A 22,473-nucleotide genomic window follows, 5' to 3' on the forward strand; every position below is an offset into this window, starting at 1 on the left:
AGATCGGGTAGCCCGATGGTCGGTCTTGAGGGGTAGTAGATAACCTTAAAGCCTTTTTGCTTATCACGCTAGAATCTAGGGGGCTTGAGGTTACAAGGGTGGTCTAATAGGGTTGGTTTGTGCACATCGGTCCCACTAGTTGGCTCGGCTAGTGGCCCGCTCTAAATGGTTGGTGAACCCGTTATTGGATCGCATGCTTGACTCGTATAATAATAAAAGTTAATCAAATTGCTTTATTATTGCCAAAGGATTTTGTTCTTGGGATAGTCGTTATTGAGAATCAAAGGATTGTTTAAAAACACATTTTCATGATAGCTTGAGAATTTTGTATTGATTTCAAGTGTGTGCATCATTCTTGTGGTTTAGTTTGCTTGCATATCAAAGTGGTGGCATCATTTGCACTTAGGTTTTTGCTTTGTCAATGATAGCTTGCTTGAGGACAAGCAAGTTCTAAAGTGTGGAAATTTCCATTTGATGAGTGTAGTTTTCTCGATGGATGGAAAGTAATAGGTGGTAAAACAGGAAGAAGTTCCCGAGTATCGTTCTCAAAGGACGTCAAGGAGGGAATTTGAGCGGTAAGGGGATTAAGCACAAGAGTGTTTAGTGTTTCAAAGCTAACCCAAACATAGTAAGAAATGTGCATTAAACATAATGAAAATATGGAACAAACAATGGAAACAATCAATTGGAAATGAGGATTTGGATCTTGCAATTCATATAGGTATCCGTGATTTCCTAAGATATTAGGCTAGCAACACTTAGATAATGAAAATGAGACAAGGTCACCAACTCCACCGCCACTCTCGTGGTCAATGGACTCACTCCTTAGACCATAATGTCATCCTTGTGATCACTAGGCTAGGAGAGGCATTTTGTCAAACACGTTATGTGCCTCTTATCTTCCACTTCTCCCTTTTCTCAAAGGTGAGAGGGAAACGTGCTAGGCTAGGCTAAAGAGTATCCCTACTCTCGTAGGTGAGACTTCTTCTCCATACACCTCTCATATAGGTTGATCATTCCCACACAAGAGTCAAAGAAGATCATCATTCACACAATCAAACTCATAATCAAAGCAATTGCAAAACCTAGTTAATCAATTCAAAGCTCAAGAATATCCATACAACATTGCTCAATCCAAATCCACAAAGACCTACCTAATCATACTTGGAATTGAAATAGCAAAATGCAAAAGTAATAACAAGAAATTAAAATGAAAACTTAGCTAGGGATTTGAACTTTGAACTTGAACTTGGATGTTGATCTCAATCTTGCAACAATGGAATTCTTCTCTAATTCTAATCTAAACCTAAGAATTGCAATGTGGAGTAAATTGGGAATTGAAGTGGAATTGGGAGAGAATTTCAACCTAATTCTAAAGAGAGAAATTTTAGACTAGACTAATCTGGAAAAATGAATGGGATCCCCTGGAAAAATGCCCCCAATCTCTATTTAAATCGCGCCAAACCGCCAAAATAATACGTAGTGGACGCCCGACTGGACGCGCGTCCGATGCGCGTCCAGCGGGATTCTGCCTCGCTGCTTCAAATCTTCAGAGAGATCTTGAAATCGGACGCGGGCGTCCGACCCGCGTCCGCTGTGCGTCCTCAGCAGACGTTGCAACTTCAGAGAGGTGTTTTTCGGACGTGGGGCGTCCGGCCGCGTCCTTCCCGCATCCAAAGCAGACATCTCAAACTTCAGAGAGCTGTTTTTCGGACGCGGGGCGTCCGAGCTGCGTCCACCAGGCGTCCGCAAGGGATTGCTTCGAACCTCGCTGATATGGGACGTGGACGCCTGGGCGGACGCGCGTCCAAGGCGCGTCCGGGCCTTTCCTTTGCTTCAAATTTCGCTCGTGAATTAATCTTTGAAATCCATGCCTTTTCCACCTTTTTGCACAACGTTTTACTTGCAAAATGGTTAATCAAGTGTGGACTAGGGTCCAATGGCACTAACAAGCATTTTAACGCAATTAAAGCTCAAATCAATCACAAAAGCTAGCAAGTACGTGCAATGCGACCCGAGAATGACCCTATAAGTGTAGCATCTTTTGCACTTATCAAAATTTCCACACTTTAGAACTTGCTTGTCCTCAAGCAAGCTATCATTGACAAAGCAAAAACCTAAGTGCAAATGATGCCACCACTTTGATATGCAAGCAAGCTAAACCACAAGAATGATGCACACACTTGAAATCAATACAATTCTCAAGCTATCATGAAAATGTGTTTTTAAACAATCCTTTGATTCTCAATAACGACTATCCCAAGAACAAAATCCTTTGGTAACAATAAAGCAATTTGATTAACTTTCATTATCATACGAGTCAAGCATGCAATCCAATAACGGGTTCACCAACCATTTAAAGCGGGCCACTAGCCGAGCCAACTAGTGGGACCGATGTGCACAAACCAACCCTATTAGACCACCCTTGTAACCTCAAGCCCCCTAGATTCTAGCGTGATAAGCAAAAAGGCTTTAAGGTTATCTACTACCCCTCAAGATCGACCATCGGGCTACTCGATCTCACATGGAGCTCCATGCTTTTTCGAGAACTGTGCAATAGGTGCCCGGTCCCAACGGGATAGATCTCACCTTTTCTCATTCCCCAAGATAACCTCATCGGGCTACCCAACTTCACATGGATCTCCATGCTTTTTAGAAGACGGTGTAATGGGTGCCCGAATCTTGGCGGAATGGCTCTCTTCAATTTTCTCATCTCCCAAGACCTCGTATCGGGGCAACCGACTTCACGTAGAGCTCTACGCTTTTTCGAAGACAGTGCGATGGTTGCCCCCCAACTTGTCCTAGCGAGACGGTTCACCTTTTTCATATCCTAAGGTGGCCACATTGGGATCTTTTGTGGTTTTTGGCCTCATTGGGCTCTTTTAAACAACTTAAAGCAAAGCATCACCTTCACAACCCCACACTACACCTTCGGGAGAGCAAAAACAAAGAAAATTAGGTTCATTTCCGGGCTTAGTAAACATTATATTACTAGGGTTGATAGGTACACACTCCCACATCGTTACCTCCTTGACTATGGTCCGGGTTAAATGAGAGGTGAACATCACACAATCATGCAACAAACAATCAATTTCAACAAAAGTACAAGCATTTTCTTCCACGGGATAGTCCTAATTGAGAATCAAGTGTTCCTTCAAAACACACATTTTCCAAGATAGATTAAGCATCGCATTCATTTCAAACATGTCCACCGTTCTAAGCCAAGCATTACTTTTGCAATTCAAAGTTTTTCAAGCACAAAGGTGTTTTCCGCCCAATTCACTCCACATTCCCAATTCACTCCACATTGCAATTCTTAGGTTTAGATTAGAATTAGAGAAGAATTCCATTGTTGCAAGATTGAGATCAACATCCAAGTTCAAGTTCAAAGTTCAAATCCCTAGCTAAGTCTTCATTTTAATTTCTTGTCATTACTTTTGCATTTTGCTATTTCAATTCCAAGTATGATTAGGTAGGTCTTTGTGGATTTGGATTGAGCAATGTTGTATGGATATTCTTGAGCTTTGAATTGATCAATTAGGTTTTGCAATTGCTTTGATTATGAGTTTGATTGTGTGAATGGTGATCTTCTTTGACTCTTGTGTGGGAATGATCAACCTATATGAGAGGTGTATGGAGAAGAAGTCTCACCTACGAGAGTAGGGATAATCCTTAGCCTAGCCTAGCACGTTTCCCTCTCACCTTTGAGAAAAGGGAGAAGTGGAAGATAAGAGGCACATAACGTGTTTGACAAAATGCCTCTCCTAGCCTAGTGATCACAAGGATGACATTATGGTCTAAGGAGTGAGTCCATTGACCACGAGAGTGGCGGTGGAGTTGGTGACCTTATCTCATTTTCGTTATCTAAGTGTTGCTAGCCTAATATCTTAGGAAATCAAGGATACCTATATGAGTTGCAAGATCCAAATCCTCCTTTCCAATTGATTGTTTCCATTGTTTGTTCCATATTTTCATTATGTTTAATGCACATTTCTTACTATGTTTGGGTTAGCTTTGAAACACTAAACACTCTTGTGCTTAATCCCCTTACCGCTCGAATTCCCTCCTTGCCATCCTTGAGAACGATACTCGGAAATCTTCCCGTTTTAACACCTATTTCTTTCCATCCACCGCGAAAACTACACTCATCACTGATCCACCGTCAACACCGATTCCCTTGCTCCCAAGCAGAATCTGTAAGAATGCCCTAGGTTTCCACAAAAAAAGCAGTATGTGTGGAGCCTTTCGTACTTGAACGTCACCCAGCAACTGGTTTTATCTCTTTTGATCATCTTCATGCGGCGTTTGATAGGGCGGTCTACCGGAATGGCAACCCGGATCCTATAGAAAGTAAGCAATGGTGCCCCCACGAACCTATCATCACAACGAAGGAAAGAACCCAGAAAATTCCCCACCTGTTCCAAAACAACATCCGACGTGTATCCTACTGGTAAATCGTGGACCTGCACCCACATATCTACCGTAGTAAGAGGCACCTTAGCCGGAAGCATGCCATCGCACACCTGCCTGCAAACAAGGGTGTGATTATCAAACGCCCATGGCCCCTCTTCGAGAACGTACTGCATATCGGACTCGTGAAAAAACATGAACATGAACAAATTAGGCTGGACCTGTGAAATCTGTACACCCTTAACCGGTTGCCAGACAGATGCCATAACCTGACGCATGAACTCAACCTTCACCAACTTGGATGTTAGAAAACGGCCTACCACGACCCAGTTTGCACCCTCCGAGACTTCGCCGACCGTCTCGCCCACTGGCTCAAACTCGACCGCCTCATCTTCTAAGACCATGTCCGCCCAACGCGTTGATAGCCGAACAACCTCGTCACCATCCTGCTGCGTAGCCATGATAGCGTCGTAACAGATGCGACACGGGAGACAAAAACCACCGATATTAATCGGAAGAAGACCAGAAAGCAACGGAGAAAACCCTAGGAAAACCTTGGGAGAAAGACGAAACCCTAGACACGCTAGAGAGAAAAATATATATAATGAACTTAAGTTCACGCAAAATAGGAAAATAGAATATTTGCTTTTTATTTAACCATGTTATTACATGTGTTGAAGCTATGTTCGTGCAATGGTGTTCGAAGGCTGTTAAGTACGGAGAGGAAACTGATAAAAATGGGAGGGAAGAACAACGGTGAAAATGCTAACTCTGGAGAAGACGGTAAATTTCTTTTGCTTGGTTAGAAAGAAAGTAGAGACAAAAATTACCTTTTCGATTTTATATTAAAAAAAAAAAAAAGAAAGAAAAGCACTAACGCCCGTTGTGATGTGATCACGTCACAAGACGGAGGAAATGGTCGCTGTTTCATTTAATTAATGAAACAACGGCATTTTTATGGTTCATAATGCATTGTGGACCATGAACAACCTTATAATGACTGGACATAGTTCAATCATTATTGTGTAGACCATACTATCAAATAATGTACATTCAGTATAAAAATAATTTATTGTTAGTATATTAAAAATATAAATTGTATTCAGGAGATGTACATTATTTGTGTACTGAATGTACATTATATTGTATAATGTACATTCAGTACACAAATAATGACATTTAACATAATAAAATATATTTTTTATTATGGTCCACATAACACTACCTGGGCCATGGTCCACACAATAATTTGCTGACCTAGTCCATTTAGACATATTTAGTGCAATAACTTTGTAATTATTCTACAGATTAAAAAGGCTTTCTTGATAGCCCAATATGCAATGTTAATTTTTCTTGTATCAATTACCCGAATTGTAGTCTAGTTTATAATAGACCTAGCCCAATAAACTATCAACACTACTGATAATAAAAGAATACATATACTTATACTCCATTAAAAAAAAAACAAAAAAAAACAAAACAAAACAAAACAATACCACGACTTCTTTGTTACTTCAACCTCTTCTATCATGTCTTCAACGTCAACCTATTCCATCATCAACATCTTCTATCATGGCAACTTCAAGTTTTGCTATCAAGTCTTCTATCAACTTTGCTACTTAAATAAATTGTCTCCATTGTTACTTCAAATATTTTTTTTATCTCCGTGAGATTTGAACAAAGTTTCTTCATTCTTTAAGAATTCTTCCAAGTTGACACTAATAAATTTATACAACAAAATTTTGGGATTTTTAATTTTTTAAACAAAAATACATTTGACTCATCAAAATCTAAATAAAATTATTCCTAACACCCTCAAGCATTTGGCATTGGCGGCTGAACCACTGAGTTACCGTGATTTACATTCTCCTAAATGCTCTGTCGGACCAAGATTAGAGATCCAATCTTTTGGGGCAAGATTTTATACATTAAATATCTGGCTTGAGTACAGTTGTACTAATCCTAAGCTCCAGAGCTCTTGTCTAAGAGCCTTCCACCCATATCTATGCACTCTACACACAAGGAATCCCCATCTCATCATATCTGTCCAAGTGTTTACTTGAATCATTTCTGTCATACTAACAAATTGTTTTCAAATTATAACAATTTCAAAACAGATAATAGTAGGTACTCCAATGGTCTTATAAAGACCGACATCTTGCATTGTATGTGTTTTATATTTCTTCTTATTCATCTCTCTGTTCTCAATACATGCCCTTTAATTTACTTATTATTATTATTATTATTATTATTATTATTATTATTATTTGAAATGAAAATAGGGAAAATTGTCATTTATGCCCCTCCATAATATGTCAATTATCCATGTCACCCCTGAATTATTGGTGCTGTAAATGTTGCCACTCAATTTTCAAAACGGTACATATATTGCCCCTCCCATAATGTACATGAGGTGCAATATATGTACCGTTTTGAAAATTGAGAGGCAACATTTACTCTTGGAAGAGGTAATATATGTATCATTTTGAAAATTGAGGGGCAACATTTGAACCACTAATAATTCTGGGGTGACATTGATAATTGGCATATTATGGATAGGCATAAATTACAATTTTTCCATAAAAATATTTCACCATTTTACTCTAGGCTCGCTAAATGTACTTATGCAAATAGATGTATTGAACTAATTTTACATTATTTTTTTAACTTATATATTGATTTTAAGTTTGAATTATAAAAACATACCTTAACTTTTTAGGTTAAGAGTCTTTTTTTCTTTTATTTTTTTTTTTTTAATTTTTTACCTATACATGCTAAGCTCATAAAATGATAAGACTAGCACCTAACCCAACCAAAACATATTGGACTTAGCTCCCTTCAATGGGGATTGTTATACCTTGTGATTAATTACTCTTGGCCTCATTTCCTAATCGTGTATGCCAAGGACTTTTTTTTTTTTTTTTTTAATTCTTTGGATAGTCGACTTATAAAGTGATAATAAGATTGACTCAAACCTAACCGAAACATGTTCGACCTACCTTCAATGTGGATTGTTGTACTTTGTGATTAACTTCCCGTGACCTCATTTCCTAGCACCCCCCAAGGAACATACCTAATTTCATATAATATAACTTGACACTTGACAAAAATCTCTTATCATTTGACACTCTCGTTTGCAAGGAAAAGAGACAACTACTTAGCTTGTTTATGATGACTGAAATTAAGATGATTATGCAAACAGAGAATATATGGTGATGAAACAGAGAATGTGTAACTATGTATATAGGACGGTGTGTCATATAATATGCTATATGAATGAGAAAGAAAGGTATTTAGTTATAAAAAAAAAAAAAAGTAGTTCACAAAGAAATATTATTATCTGAGAAATAGACAACAGGTTTTGTAGGAAGGTTTCAACAACTAAAATACAATAATAATAAAATAATAATAATATAATATATTTGAAGTCTCAACAATTTTCTGAATATAAATAGCATATTAGTGGAAGAATTCAAATGCCCAAATATCACAGACCACACTGAAATGCCCAAATGCCACACTGAGTATATATGTTACTCACATCGATCAATTTTGGTCGCCCGCATCTGTCATGTAATTATATATATATACATTCAAATTAAAGTAAACATTAAACATGTAAAAGAAAATAAAACATCAAATCAAGAAGACAAAATTAAACTATAAACAAATAACCGTGACAAATGAACGGACTAAATGAAGAAGTTAAGGATATATATATATATATATATATATATATATATAGAGAGAGAGAGAGAGGGGGAGGGGGAGGGAGAGGGGTAAACTATAAACATACGTAACTTTTTTGTTGTTATTCAACTATGGCTCAAGTTCATCATCAAAGCAAGGGGTGGCATTTCGCGTTCCGGTTCAGTTTGAAACGGTTCGATTTCAGTTTGGATTTAATTCAGTTCAGTTTATGGTACCTAAATTTTAACATTTTTTAATTTTCTGAATATACTACCGAACAATACTTAAACGTGTCCTTTTTCACCAGATCCATTCTTCAGGTGGATCACCTGGAGTGCCACTTGAAGTGTTTTGTTGATGACAAGATGAAGAATCATACATCTGTATATTTAATATTTAAAAAACAAAAACATTTAAAATAATAACTTTCAAATATTCATAAAAATTTTCAAAACATAACCGGTTAAACAAACTAGAATGAAATTCCCAAAAGTTTAAACAAATTTGAACAAATTTTAATTTAATTCCAGAAACTGGAATTTCAACTAGACTGAAATTCCATAAAAAGGAATTTATTTGAAAGTCCAATTTCTGGAATTTCAATTCCAGTTACAAACTGGCATTCCATAAACTTATTACGGAGTATTATTTTGTTAATATTATTATATATTAGATGTATTTTATTAATATTATTATATATTATTATTTAACTTGTTATCATTTTATTAATATTAAGAAATATTTTATTTTATTCAAAAAAATTGAACAATTTTCGGTTCGGATTCTAAAACCTGAATCGATCGATTCTTCGATTCAGTAAACCCGAACTGTTTTGTCCAGCCCTAATGAGCTAGACTGAAGGTGTCATGTGTCATTGAAAAAAAAAATATATATTAGGATATGATGAAACTCTATGATGAGAGTGAAATAAAAAAGGCAACAGCAAAAGGGTAAGGAGAGAGATGAACCTCTTTTGTGTGTTTCGCAATGACAACCATATTATCATTTCCTTGCTCATGTTGCTCTCTTTGAATTTCTTTGGCAGAATCCACCGCAGAATGACGGCATTCCTTCAATTCGATTGACTTCAAGTTTGGAATTTCTGCAAACCCACCTGGAATCTTTTCCAATTCTTCACACCATTCAAGGACTAGACGCTCAAGATTCGGAAAATGGCAAGCACTTGCTTCCCAATGCTCAAGTTTACTAAAACTAATACTCAAAGAAATTAACTGATCAAAACTCTCATTTTCGAGTAGTTCCCACTCTCTACCGATCCACTCACACATTATTAGCCGTAGCACCTCAAGTTTCGGCAACTTGCTAAAAATATTAATTGTCTTCCCCTTAAATCTCATAGAAAAAATCCTCAACTGTATAAGACTTTTCAAGCTAACAATGTTGTTATTTGGAATCAGAATCCGAAACCCACAACCAAGAAGAAACAGACTCTGGAGTTGGTGTAAATAGGCAATGTTATTCATGCAATCATTCCATCCTCCTTCACAATCGATCTCTACCTTCTCTGCGTATGGAATACTGGTAAAAAATTCTTTTGTGCAGTGATCAACTCTCAACAAACCAATACTCTTCAAGTTTTGATGAAAACATATGGGAAAATCCATAGGAATACTTCTAATTTTGAGATGTTGTAGTTGTGGAAACTCTAAAATGCTCATTTCATCAATACGATCAACTGAAAGTGATTGAAGATTCCAACTATGAAATGGATCTAAAATGGTCAAAGCCGCCACCCTAGACAATACGCATCTCAAATGGAAAAGATAAGCAATCTCAAGCTCCGTAGTATTATAGAGTACTCTTAACAGGGGGCAAATTTTTGAATTTGGAGATCTATACTTTTGGAAAAAAACCAAGATGGATCGACAGTTTATTAAAGAAGAATATAATGTTTGCTGGTTAAACCATTCTGATTGGATGCTTACCCATCGGAAATCTTTCTGAGGAGAATTGGACTCATTTTTATAGACAACATGCAGAAGGTTCTCCTTTTTAGCTTCCCTCACACAAAAAGAATGCAATAAGTCGTGCATTCTAAATGTCTTTACTTTTCTTCCACAACTACTTGTCTCACTTTCAAGAATTAGGTTCCTATCCTTGAGTTCTTCAATATGCCTTCTTGCCACCACATCGAAGCTCATATCGTCGGATGCCTTTACAAGTCCTTCGGCAACCCATAACTTTACAACATTTTTAGCATGGATCTCTACATCTTCTGGAAATACGCTCAAATATAAAAAACAAGCCTTCAAACTGTGAGGCAAGTGATTGTAACTAGATGAGAGTATCCGCGAGCATTCTTCATCAATTGTTGTTGTTTTTGCAGATGAATTTAGAGCTTCTGCAACATTCTTCCACTCAGCTAGTGTATGAAGTTTGGAAAATAAACCTGCAGCAACAACAATTGCCAAAGGCAATCCTTTGCATTTTTCAACTATTTGTCTCCCAATTATATCGAATTCAGAACCCGGATATTTCCTTGTCTTTTCATGAAATAGATTCCAACTCTCGCCTTCTTCTAACAATTGCATTTGATGCGAAAAGTCATTGTTAGAGCCTATAATAGTAGCCACCTCTGCAGAGCGGGTAGTCAACAAAACTCGACTGCCATTTCCATTATCCGGAAAGCAAGCTTTGACGGAATCCCAGGCCTCGACACTCCAAATGTCATCTATCACAACAAAGTACCTTTGATGCATCAAATTTTGGTATAGTTGTTGTGCTAGCTGACCCTCTTGAGTGCCACTACCTCCACAACCTGTTGATTTTAGAAGATCTGTGAGCATTTGTAACTTATTATGATATTGTGAGACAACAACCCAAGCTCGGATGTCAAAACGGGAGGCAACTGATGGATCTTCATAAACTCGTCTAGCTAAGGTTGTCTTGCCGATGCCTCCCATACCTTTAATGGAAACAATTTCTCGTTGCCTTGATGAATTCTGAATTAGCATCGCCTTTACAATCTGGAACTCATTGTTTTTCCCCACCATTATGCTGCTGCCCTGAAGGGGATGGGAGGAATACCCATCACTAGATGTGGTAGAAGCTGCAGCTGCGGCAAGAACTGTAGTTGTTTTCCTTCCAATTCCAATTCCTTGCAAGGCGGCTGCGACACACTCCATCTTCACTTTGGACAACTCTTTGTGGATGCCATCAATGTCTCTTATTGCTTCTTCCAAGATACAACCAAGTTTGAAAGAATGCCAACTTCTTTGGGCATCACTTTCTTCTCCTGCTTGTGGTTTTTCCAAGTCTTCTTCTTCTACTGCATCAATGCTACTCTCTGGTATTTCCACAAAAAGACCTGCTATTCCTGCAAGTAACTCTTCCTTTTCCTCTATCTCATAAAGATGTACGATTTGGAATTCAATTTCATCTTCCACTCGGAAAGCCACATCTCTGAGCTTAGTTTCCAAGTGTTTAATAGCTTGGATACCATCCATCCTGTTCTCATCGAACAGCTCTATCAGATCACCAAGCTTCTGGTGGAGATTTTGGATCAACTTTTCATTGGCAGGAATGAGTTGCTTTTGTCGTACGATTGGGCGTGGCAGAGGTTGCAAGAACTCAAGCTCAATGGTCCTCACAAGAGAATTTACAGCAACACAAGCCATATATTCTTCAATTCTTCTCTGATCTGATCTGAGCTTCTTCTCACTTAGTATGTGTGTGTGTATAGTAATTATCATCAATTGGCAATTTGCGGTATGGCTCTAAGTGCAATAATTGCAAGACGGAAAGCATTTTTAATTGCAAGAGGCCGGGCAGCACTAACTTTTAGTATTTAATTTTATGTTAAAAATGCCAAGGACCTTGTAGTCCAGTGGCATCAAACCCTTCCTTTAAAACTGACTCTTGTGCTTCAATAGGTTGAGAAAGTAGGCATTATAATAGAGTTAATAGTATTAAAAAAAAAAATTTATGTTAAAAATTCTGCAACTTAATTGTAAAGATTAATGTTAGATAGATAATGACAATATACATGACATTGTTTAATGTTTAGTGCGAATCTTACAGCTCAAATATATATCTAAATCTAATCTAAAAACATAATAAATGTGAATGAAGGTTATACCCTTTATTTATGTCCGTTTTTTCCGTTAATTTTTTTTTGTACATTATGCTATAAAAGTTGTACTAAATAATATTTTGGACAAATATACCCCTACCGTTATAACTTCCGTTATCTTTTCCACTATTATTACTATGCATGTAACCATATATTTTCTTATCTCATTTAATAATAATAATAAAATATACACATTAAATATTAGAGTTATATGTTAGTTATTTTTTAAAATATAAATATCTAATTTATAAAAATATTTTACATTATTATTATATTATTATTATTAAAATTTAAATAAATTTAAAATTAAAATTTTAATATAAAATACTAATATTATGTACCTATTTTTTGCGCATCGCGCATAAGAAAAACTAGTACATATATATATATTAATTAAGGATCAAATGAGGACATATAGTTAGGTGAGGACTCACCTTATATGATCCTTTGATTTAAGTAATTTGATTCGCATTTTACGAATTGAAAGCTGGGATCTTTAAAGGCACTTGAAACTTCTTTTTAATTTTTGACAATACAAGACTATGTCTGGATGAAAAGTATTGTACACCAATTGAGTCTTCATCTCAATTCTTCTGTCTATTAACAATATTCCCAATTAAAGATAGACACCTCATCTTGTGCCTTTGATCGGTTTATTAGTGGGTAGCCTCCCAACCGAGCTGAACTGCATATCATAGGTCAAAAGAGTCATATTTTTATTGTTATCTATGTCGCCTACGATGAATTTCACATAAGTCAAGACTATCTTTATTTTTTTACGCTCTATAAAACCCGTCAATAGAATGAGAGAAAAAAATCCATAAAAAAAAAAGGAGATAAACTACACAAAATAACCTGCAAAACAAATGCACAAGTACACAAATACAAAAGGTAGACAAAACAAAATGGGTCACAGTTCATAATGTCCAAAAAAAAATAAAAAATCCTACACAAATGCCGAAGCCACAAAATGTCACAAAACAAAAGATTCCTACACAAATATAATGCGAAAGCCACAAAACACCAGTTTCCAACAAATGCTCCCAACTCCATGCAAAAAAAAACAAAAGCTCCCTACCCAAAACAAACTTATCCAACTCACTCGTAATGTTCAATAAATAAATAAATAAATAAATAAATATATATATATATATATATATATATATATATATATATATATATATACATCCGTCCCCTATAAACATACATTTGTACTTTTAGTGTTCTCTCTCCCAAGTCCCCTTATCCCCCTTCTTCAAAACAAATTAGAAACACAAATATTTATCCAAATCTCACTGCATTGGTAAACTGTAGAACATATTCTTTAGGAATATTATGCACATCCTCCCCTATAAAAATAAGGAATTATTTTTTAAATTTGAAAAAACAGGAAATTACCTCACAATCATATATGGAATAAACACTCTTGATGAGATTAGTGTTTCTACCTTGATGAGTTACGATGTGAGTTTCTAACTAAGCGTAACCTTATAGCTTTTTTGGTATAATCTGGCTGGATGTCTTTTCTTAAGATGTACAATTGAGACATTTTCAGGTTGTACAAATGAGAGATCACAGCTGATAAAAAAAAAAAAAAACAAACAAACAAAGAAGCAAGGGAAATGCGAAATGATGCTAGTTCTATAAGAATTTATAGAAGAAGTTCGTTTCCAACATTTTAGGGGTCGTTTAGCAACTTGAAAAAAAAAAAAGAAAAATTTTCAAAAAAATGTAGAATTGGAGAGGTGGAAGAATGAAAAATGGAAAAGTTGTTTACTAAAATCAATTCTCTAAAGTATTTTTCCATCTCCATTCTTCTATTTCTATATGATTTTGGAGAGAGTAAAAAAGGAGTTCTCCATTTGGAGAAATGGAAAACACATTGGTGAATAACACTAAGTTTACATTGAGATCCCAAGTTCAAATCTTACTCATTGTGACTTTTTCAGCAATTTTTATAATGCGCCCATATCCTATTCTTCAACCTCCTTTACTTTCGTTTCGATTATTATTATTATTATTATTATCTTTTATTATTATTATTATTATTATTATTATTGTTGTTGTTGTTTTTTTTTTTTTCCTGTGAGAATTATTGTTATCATCATCATCATTATTGTTGTTGTTTTTGTTGTTGTTTTTGTTGTTATTATTATTATTATTATTATTATTATTATTATTAGGAAAAAGTGTCAAATAGGCCACTGAACTTATCGCTTTTGTGCAATTGAGCCATTGAACTTAAAAAGTGTGCAATTCAACCATCAAACAATCAAAATTTGTGCAATTGGACCATTTTTACAAAAAAATTCTGATAAAATTCAATTATATTACTAACATATATGTATTAAGAGTGACATTTTCTTCTACCATACTAGTTGGGAGTCAATATTGAAATGTTTTTTAACTCAAATTGAATTAAATTTTTTTGTAAAAATGGTCTAATTGCACAAATTTTGCTTGTTTGATGGTTGAATTGCACACTTTTTAAGTTCAATGGCCCAATTGCACAAAAGCGATAAGTTCAGTGGCCTATTTGACACTTTTTCCTTATTATTATTGTTGTTGTTGTTGTTGTTGTTGTTGTTATTGTTATTATTATTTTATTATTAGTATATTTATTATTATTATTACTATTATTATTATTATACAAATATTATATGGGACGATTGTATTTAATGAAGTTTTGAGTATTTTGTTTTGTAATCAAACTATGTACTAAAACTAAAGAAATGAAAAACTAGAGGAATGAAGAAGGAAAATTGGAAAACTGAAGAAATGAAAAACTGGAAAAATGGAGAAGGAAAAATGGAGAACTAGATAAATGGAAAAACAGAGAAATGAAGTAAATGATCCCTTAGAGTTCTAAAAAGCCTAAAACATTAATGAAGATAAATAATTATGTTTCACCGGATAGTTAAACGCCAAAAGCAAATTTCAAATTTGGGTTATAATATCTTGTGTATATATGCTCTATTTTAGATATCAACAACGTACACATAGTCTAAATAATTAGGAAGAGTTTCCAATGAGCAAACAATGCAACCTGTGACTGAAAAAAAAATTAAATGATTTTTTTATATCATCTAAGTTTCGGGAATCCAAACGCTACATTCATATCTATTAACCTGAAGATGAAATATGAAACTTAACAAAGAAAAGCTTCAAAACAGCGTCACTTTAAGTGGGCGAGAAAATGCAAAGTTTTGATTGGTCGAAATCTTATGGCTTTAATATATAGAAGGATGTTGAAGTTTTTCAATATCACAATAATAATAGTACAGAAAAGCTCATTGGTGAAAAATTGGACGCATTTTAACACGATGCTAATAACTAGAGATGGGAATAGGCCAGACCCCTTTACAGGGACCTACGGCCTGGCCTACTTAGGGCTTAGCCTAGCCTAACCTATTTAGTAAAAAGGCCAGGGCTAGGCCTAATTAGAAGCCTATTTAGTTAAATAGGCCTAGGCCTATATTTAAAAGCCTAGCCTACAAGCCCGCAGGCCTAGCCTATATAATTAATATATATATATATATATATATATATATATACATATATATATATACATAACCTACCACCCTAATTCCCAATACCCAAATCCCAAATATGACTTACTAATTAGTAAACAGTGTTAGATATTACTAGTTACTACTGCTATGATGCTAAATTGCTAATAAGTAGTGTTACTAATTACTAGTAATAATTCTGCTAGTTTAGTGTTTACAGTTTACTAGCAATTAGTAAAGTAGTAATACCAATGTAATATGAGCCTACTAGTAATTGATTGCAGAATTTATAGATTTGTAGTAGTACTAGTAATTAGTAAACAATGTATTGTTGAATTTTGTATTACGAACTTTTACTTATTAAACTTGTGGTGTTGGATATTGTATTTTGAAATATGAACTTATGGTTTTGTCATTCATTATGAAATATGAACTTAAGTATTTTTTATAAATTTTTTACAAGTATATATACTTTAAAACGCTTAAAAATGTAGGACTTAAATATGTTCGAAGGCTATTTAAATAGGCGCAAAGCCTATTAAGGATCTATTTTGAAGCCTTTTTAAAGGCCTGTATATAAAATAGGCTTTTAAAAAGACTTTAGGCCAGGCCAGGCCAACTGTAGGCTCAGGCTTGAGCCTAAAAAAAAGCCTACATACAGGCTCAGGCCCAGGCTCAAGCTTTCGATTTTCATAGCAGGCCTAGGCCTAATTTTCTAAAGTCCGGCTCGGCCTAGCCTATTTCCACACCTACTAATAACCCAAGCGGACAGACTTTAGGCATCTGTTTCTCACATTACTAGGCGTCTGTTTCAGTTATGAAACATACGCCTAAACTTTATTATTTTTTAAACTTCGAAAGCAATAGACAATTATTTTCAGAAAAAAAAAAACACTTCTTTTCTTTATTAACTTTTAATGTACGTAGTTTCTATATATAAAAAATCTTATATATTAGTACTATTTTTTTTTAGTACTACTGCCCCATTGGGGCTCGCCATTTGAGAGAGCCACAAAGGTGCCATCGAACTATATAAGTTACTTGGCATTCTAATACTAAACTTTAACATTATGAAAAATTAAATTAGAAATAATCTCAATCAAGCCTCGCTAACTGATAGGGAATATACTAACACGACCAAGTGTATCTGTACTATACCAATTGCGTTCGAACCTCCCTGACCACTATTAATCTTATCTCCTGACCAGAATTCCCGATCTCAACAGACACCGAGTTGATTCCCCTGTCTACTAACATTGTACCAACCATTCCCTACCAGACCTGACCAAGAAGCCTGTTAGCTTAACCAGTCACCGAGCCTTTTCTTCCATATATAACTACCTCAAAGGTACTCCGAGGACGGAATAACTAGTGATATCACATCCCTACACATCCCATCACCTTTTCAGCCTCATCCAGAACACTTGGCAAGCTGATTATGACATGTTGGAATTGAATTTGCACTATGTACACAGTGAGATGAAAAGGAAAACATAACTGGATATTATTAAAAGGAAAAGATATTTACAAACTAAATGAAGAAAAAGGAAATGTGAGGAAATGTTCTATGTATCTATTACAGAGAGTATAAGGCTATATAAAGAAGGGAAAATATATACCGTTACAGTAGAGTGATATGAATAGACTCTAATGCCTTTCACCATCATCTTCTTCCTCCAACACCCTGTAAGCTGGAGCATACAAGTCTTTAATTTGTATGCTCAGCTTAGAAATGATTTCCCATGTATTCATCATACCTAGCCATGCATCTTTTTATAGTAGCAAATTATTTTCCTCTGATGAAGTGATCAAGCCTCACAGTCAAGCTTTAAGCAAGCAGCAATAATAAGCCTCAGGGGCTTTCTGTCCTTTTTTATTTTTGGTAGTTATAACTGCTTTGGAGTAGTGTATATACATTCAATAGTACAATACATTCAACTCAAAAGGAGGTGGCATCAAAATATAACTCTTCCTTGCACATCTTATACATTCAATTCCTCCTGCATTCAATAGTACAATACATCCACAATGTATTAGTTTCCCACAAGATTCACACAATCTCCAACCAGAAGCTAGCATTTAAGTGAAATGTTTCACAGAACTTTCCCTCCTTATAAGCAGAGGCGCAACAATCACAAAGGTTAGTGAACTCGCCGGTCCGGCGGCGCCAACCTTTCCTCAGCCGTTCCGAGACCTCTTTGCGGTTGGAATTAAAGCAAACGTTCGACGGCTGCGTCGGGATGGCGACATCAAAATTCACTCCACTTACCAACCTCCAATTCTTCTTCATGCTCCATGAACTATTGTGAGGCCACAGATGGAGGATTAACGAGCACTATGCTCGTGCTTTCCATGGATCTGCTCCAGGAACGACGATGGCCATAAATAGAGGATTAACGCGCACAATGCTTGTGCTTTCCATGGATCTGCTCTAGGAGCTATGATTGAAGACTACAAACAAAGGATTAACGAGCACTTTGCTCGAACTCTTCATGGATCTGCTCCATGAGTTACTACTCACGAGCAATTTGTTGATTCAAGGCGAAGAAGCGGAGCATCTGGCAGAATCGGTCAACCTGTTTGCCGATCTCAGAGCATTCCAAGTTGAAGAAGTCGGCTTCCTTTGACAACATTCTTAATCTGGTCCGATAGCAGAATCGGAAATGATAACACCCGCCCAATTCGTTTCTCTTCGACGTTCGGCGGAGGCAACAAGAACCACAACCAGGTAAAGTAGTTTAGATTGTCATAGCTAATCGGCTCAAACTAAAAACGTCAATAGACAACTTCACTAAAAGTCAAATTTGAAACTTTGAAATTAACTTGTAACAACCTAACCAACTTGGCAAGGTTGCTGAGATAATTCCCCTTTACCAACCACATATCCAAATAATCTCATAATCTTGATAATTTTCATGCACAGAAATGTTTTATGTCATCGCATTACCTTTTACTTACATTCTTTATTCCTCAACCACGTATGACCACATTTAATAGCCTTAACAAATCTCAAAACTAATTAACTTCAATTAGTGCTTGTAAATTGATGCAATCTGTCTGCTTTCGCCATAAATGCTTTTTCAAAAATATTATAGTGACATTAGATTTTTGCGGCCTTTATGCCGTCTCATTTATCTTAAATACTTGCAGATCCCTTTCTTTTTTAATTCTACTCCACCTCATTTTTCATGATATAATTTACATTAATTCCATTTGATATTCTATGCTCATAAATGATATACTAAACAATAATATGTTTTTTTTAAGAACAGAAAGAATAAAATTGTCAAAAGATTAAACTGAAATAAAAAAAAATAAGGCTAATTGGATAAAAATTATAATGTATGACCAATTTTGGATTTTTCCAATATTTTTATACTTTGATAATAATATCGAAAAAATCATATGTTTGTGACAGTTGGATGTTGTCTCCTTTTTTATGTTACCATAATGATTTTGGTTATGATTTCAAGAATCATATTTTGAAATGTTTTGATCTAAAACTTCTAAGTTATTCCAGTTTTAGTTTTCTTTAGTTCCAGTTTAATTTTGCTTTTGTTTGGTAATGAACATGTAAATTTGGTAATGGTTTGGCAAGCTCTGTTACTGGCAAACGATTTCCAACATACCACAATCACTTGCATATGCACATTCAAGATAACCATTTCCAACATAAAACTACCACTTGCATTGGAACATTCAACATAATTGTTCACAACATAACACTACCACTTACATTCAACATAGCCATTTCCAACAAAACGAACACAGTGCTTTCACCTTATGGGAGCATACGCACATTCTTGCCTTTACCTAATCTCTCACCTAAGCTCTCATTGCTACCTACAACTAAAAAAGTAATTGGCAGTACAATAAAAGCTACAACAAGCATCATGGATATACATTTTCTACACCTATACTTATCCTTCATTTCTTCCTTTCTCAACTTGGCCTTTAACATTGCAATTTTCCTTCATTTTCATTAACCCTTTTCAATAACTCGGGTACTATCCTCTTTGGCCTTTAATGTGACTCAATTACAATTAAGATAATTGAGTACTCAGTTATTATTCTTATGAAATAATGTTTGGTATTATTATTGTAATATTGATTATCAGTTTTGAATCAAGAGATCAATTAGGTGTACAATTAATTTGGCTTGTATGGTTCCAATAGATTGTCTAACAGATCGTCTTAGTGGACATGATCCATACAGCTATTTAACAGTAGGCCATTATTATTCATAGTCAATCAATTTTTTGTAGATGTTCTATCATTTGATAGAACCTAGGTTAAGAACTATCTAAGTCATTTTACTATAGATTTTCAAAGGGTAACGGATCAAAAATCTGTTGCCAACTGTACAACTAGAAATTGTCGTTATGAGGAGTACAAGTTTGCCTTTTGTGAAAAAAGAGTTGTTGAACACATTTCAAAAGGAGTATTGACATCAAGATATAAGAATAAGGGTCAAATACGCCATTCAACTGCACACTAAACTACAATTAGGCCATCGAACTAAAAACAAATACATGCAATTGGGTCCTTGAACAACACAAACTCATGCAATATTACCCAAAATGACCTGCTTACTTTAAAGTTTGGTAACGTGGCGGTTACCGATTTTAAAAAAATAATTTTTAAAGTAATTTTAAATAAATAATTAATTAAATTAAAAAATAAAAAACAAGAACTGTCGACCAGAGACAATTCGTCCCCGACCGACTTTTCTCCATGGCCCGGGAGATGAAGGAATCTTGAACATAAACTTCGAAACACACCGTCTCAACGAGTGTCAACAGAAAAAATCAAGATGTTTTAACTTTAGCTCACCTAACTCTTTAAATAAGACAACTCCTTAAGTATATATCCTAGTTGGCTTGGTTTGGACTCGTACGAAAGGAAACCTTTCACTTGTATTCGTAACCTTTCACCCTAGACCTTCTGCTTTTCTAGGACAAACAACGAGGGCATTTTACTACCTTTGAGAAGTCTTAATGCTCATTTTTACTTGTATTATTGTCAATCCACTAACTTTTAGTGGACATATGTTATTTTCAAGCTTGTCTAAGAGTAACTATATATCCCCAAGATTAATGTTTTCTAAATTATCTTCTTCAAACAAATTTCTCATCAGGTAGTGTCTCTATGTGATATAACTGCTTGTGTTCTTATCCTTGACCCAATATCTACACTAAAACTTAAATCAAAACCTTTCTTGAGATAGTGTTTCTTTGGAGACGATTCTATTTTAAGAGAAGTACGTTATAATGCGAAACATTCCTCAAATTGTTTTTGTCAAAAGATTTATGCAACTAAAAAGGTGTTTAATCAAACCATTTACAAAATCCGGATAGAACTAGTATTTTTAGTAAATGAAATAGTACGAATAGAAACTGAACTTTTGTTTGACAAAGTATGTAGAAATATAAAGATTGTTTCACTTCACCAAAACAAAGATTCCTAATGTCTGATGATGATCAATGATTATCCTCGAGGATTACCTTGACCTGCATTTTCATACACAATTGTATATAAGTAAACAAATTTAATGTAACAACTACCATGTAGTGTCATAGCATCTCGGTTACCACTCTAAATGGATGGTCATAGATTCTTTAGGCTAAAAATAATGTATAAAGTAAAAAATAAATACTACCATTAAAGAATCATAAATATTTTTAAAAAATTCAATATCACCCAATAATGTAAACTTTACTACACCACAAATATTTATAGAATAAAATTTCATTAATTAGCACATCATTTTAGCTTATTACAGTTTGGTAGAATAAATAGTGAGAAGTGTCCAACAATTTTAAATTCTCCACCAATAAGCTATTAATTAAATCTCAACTTATTAACAAACGTATCATAAAGTTTTACTAATATGTAAAATTAGACAAAAAAAAAAAACATATTCCAGAGTGTATATAAAAAAGAAAATGGTAAAAAAGAATTGACTATTATTATTTGTGCTACCTAATTTTCACACACGCGCCCACACACACACGCACGCATGCACGCACGCACGCACGCGCGCGCACACACACACACATATATATATATATATATAATGTAATGACTTATTATCAAGACATAAATAAAACAGAGTCAACAATTAAACATATATAAAAGTTAAAACGTACAAATAAAAATATTTATTTGCATTACCACGAATGAAATTTGGATTTAACATCAAGCACCGAAGATGAGGATCAACTGGTAAGCCAAGTTCTTCATACATAGGATCATACACTCCATTCATAATTGGCCTACACAAACATATAATAATAATTAGGCAACGAGGATAAAAAATAGCAATTAATCAAGCATATAACATATGTTATACATACGTTGATTCACTAGAAAGCCCTGGTAAAGTGTTGGTGGATTGAACTTGGGACTGCGTACTTCCTACTTGCTTCATCTTATTATTAGCAACAACTTCAACCTGTTTTTCAAAAAATAAATTTTACTTTAAAAGTAGCCTATGACAAAAATAAATTCTATTCTTGTAAAACTTTCTAATAAAAAGTACTATAAAAGTTCAAATTATATATATATATATATATATATATATATAAAATTTATTGACTTATAAAGTTACCTTGTTAGTGTGGCTTGATCTTTTCCCTTGGGATGTACTTATACCAGAATAATGTTTGAAATTAACCTTTATAAGAGAATAAAAGACATAGTTTAAAACTTAGTTTAAAACATATATCATTCAAAATTTATTTCTATACATTACGTAAATATTTATCAGCA

The 22,473-nt window shown here is 34.7% G+C and overlaps 2 protein-coding genes across 2 annotated transcripts; both read right to left on the bottom strand.

The window, feature by feature from the left end:
- Window positions 1-4,148: 4,148 nt before the first annotated feature.
- On the bottom strand, window positions 4,149-4,871 carry LOC116020337. Its single transcript, XM_031260817.1, has one exon. The coding sequence runs from the start codon at window positions 4,869-4,871 to the stop codon at window positions 4,149-4,151; it is 723 nt and encodes a 240-aa protein (XP_031116677.1).
- A 2,916-nt stretch (window positions 4,872-7,787) lies between these two features.
- Window positions 7,788-11,796, bottom strand: LOC116019495 (putative late blight resistance protein homolog R1A-3). The gene is made up of 2 exons (XM_031259719.1): window positions 9,069-11,796; window positions 7,788-7,976 (listed from the first exon to the last, which is right to left on the bottom strand). Exons 1-2 carry the CDS (start codon window positions 11,736-11,738, stop codon window positions 7,944-7,946), a joined length of 2,703 nt encoding a protein of 900 aa, XP_031115579.1. The 5' UTR covers window positions 11,739-11,796; the 3' UTR covers window positions 7,788-7,943.
- Between the last annotated feature and the right edge of the window lie 10,677 nt (window positions 11,797-22,473).

Source organism: Ipomoea triloba, chromosome 5 (genome assembly GCF_003576645.1).
Source record: "Ipomoea triloba cultivar NCNSP0323 chromosome 5, ASM357664v1".
Classification (NCBI taxonomy): Eukaryota; Viridiplantae; Streptophyta; class Magnoliopsida; order Solanales; family Convolvulaceae; genus Ipomoea; species Ipomoea triloba.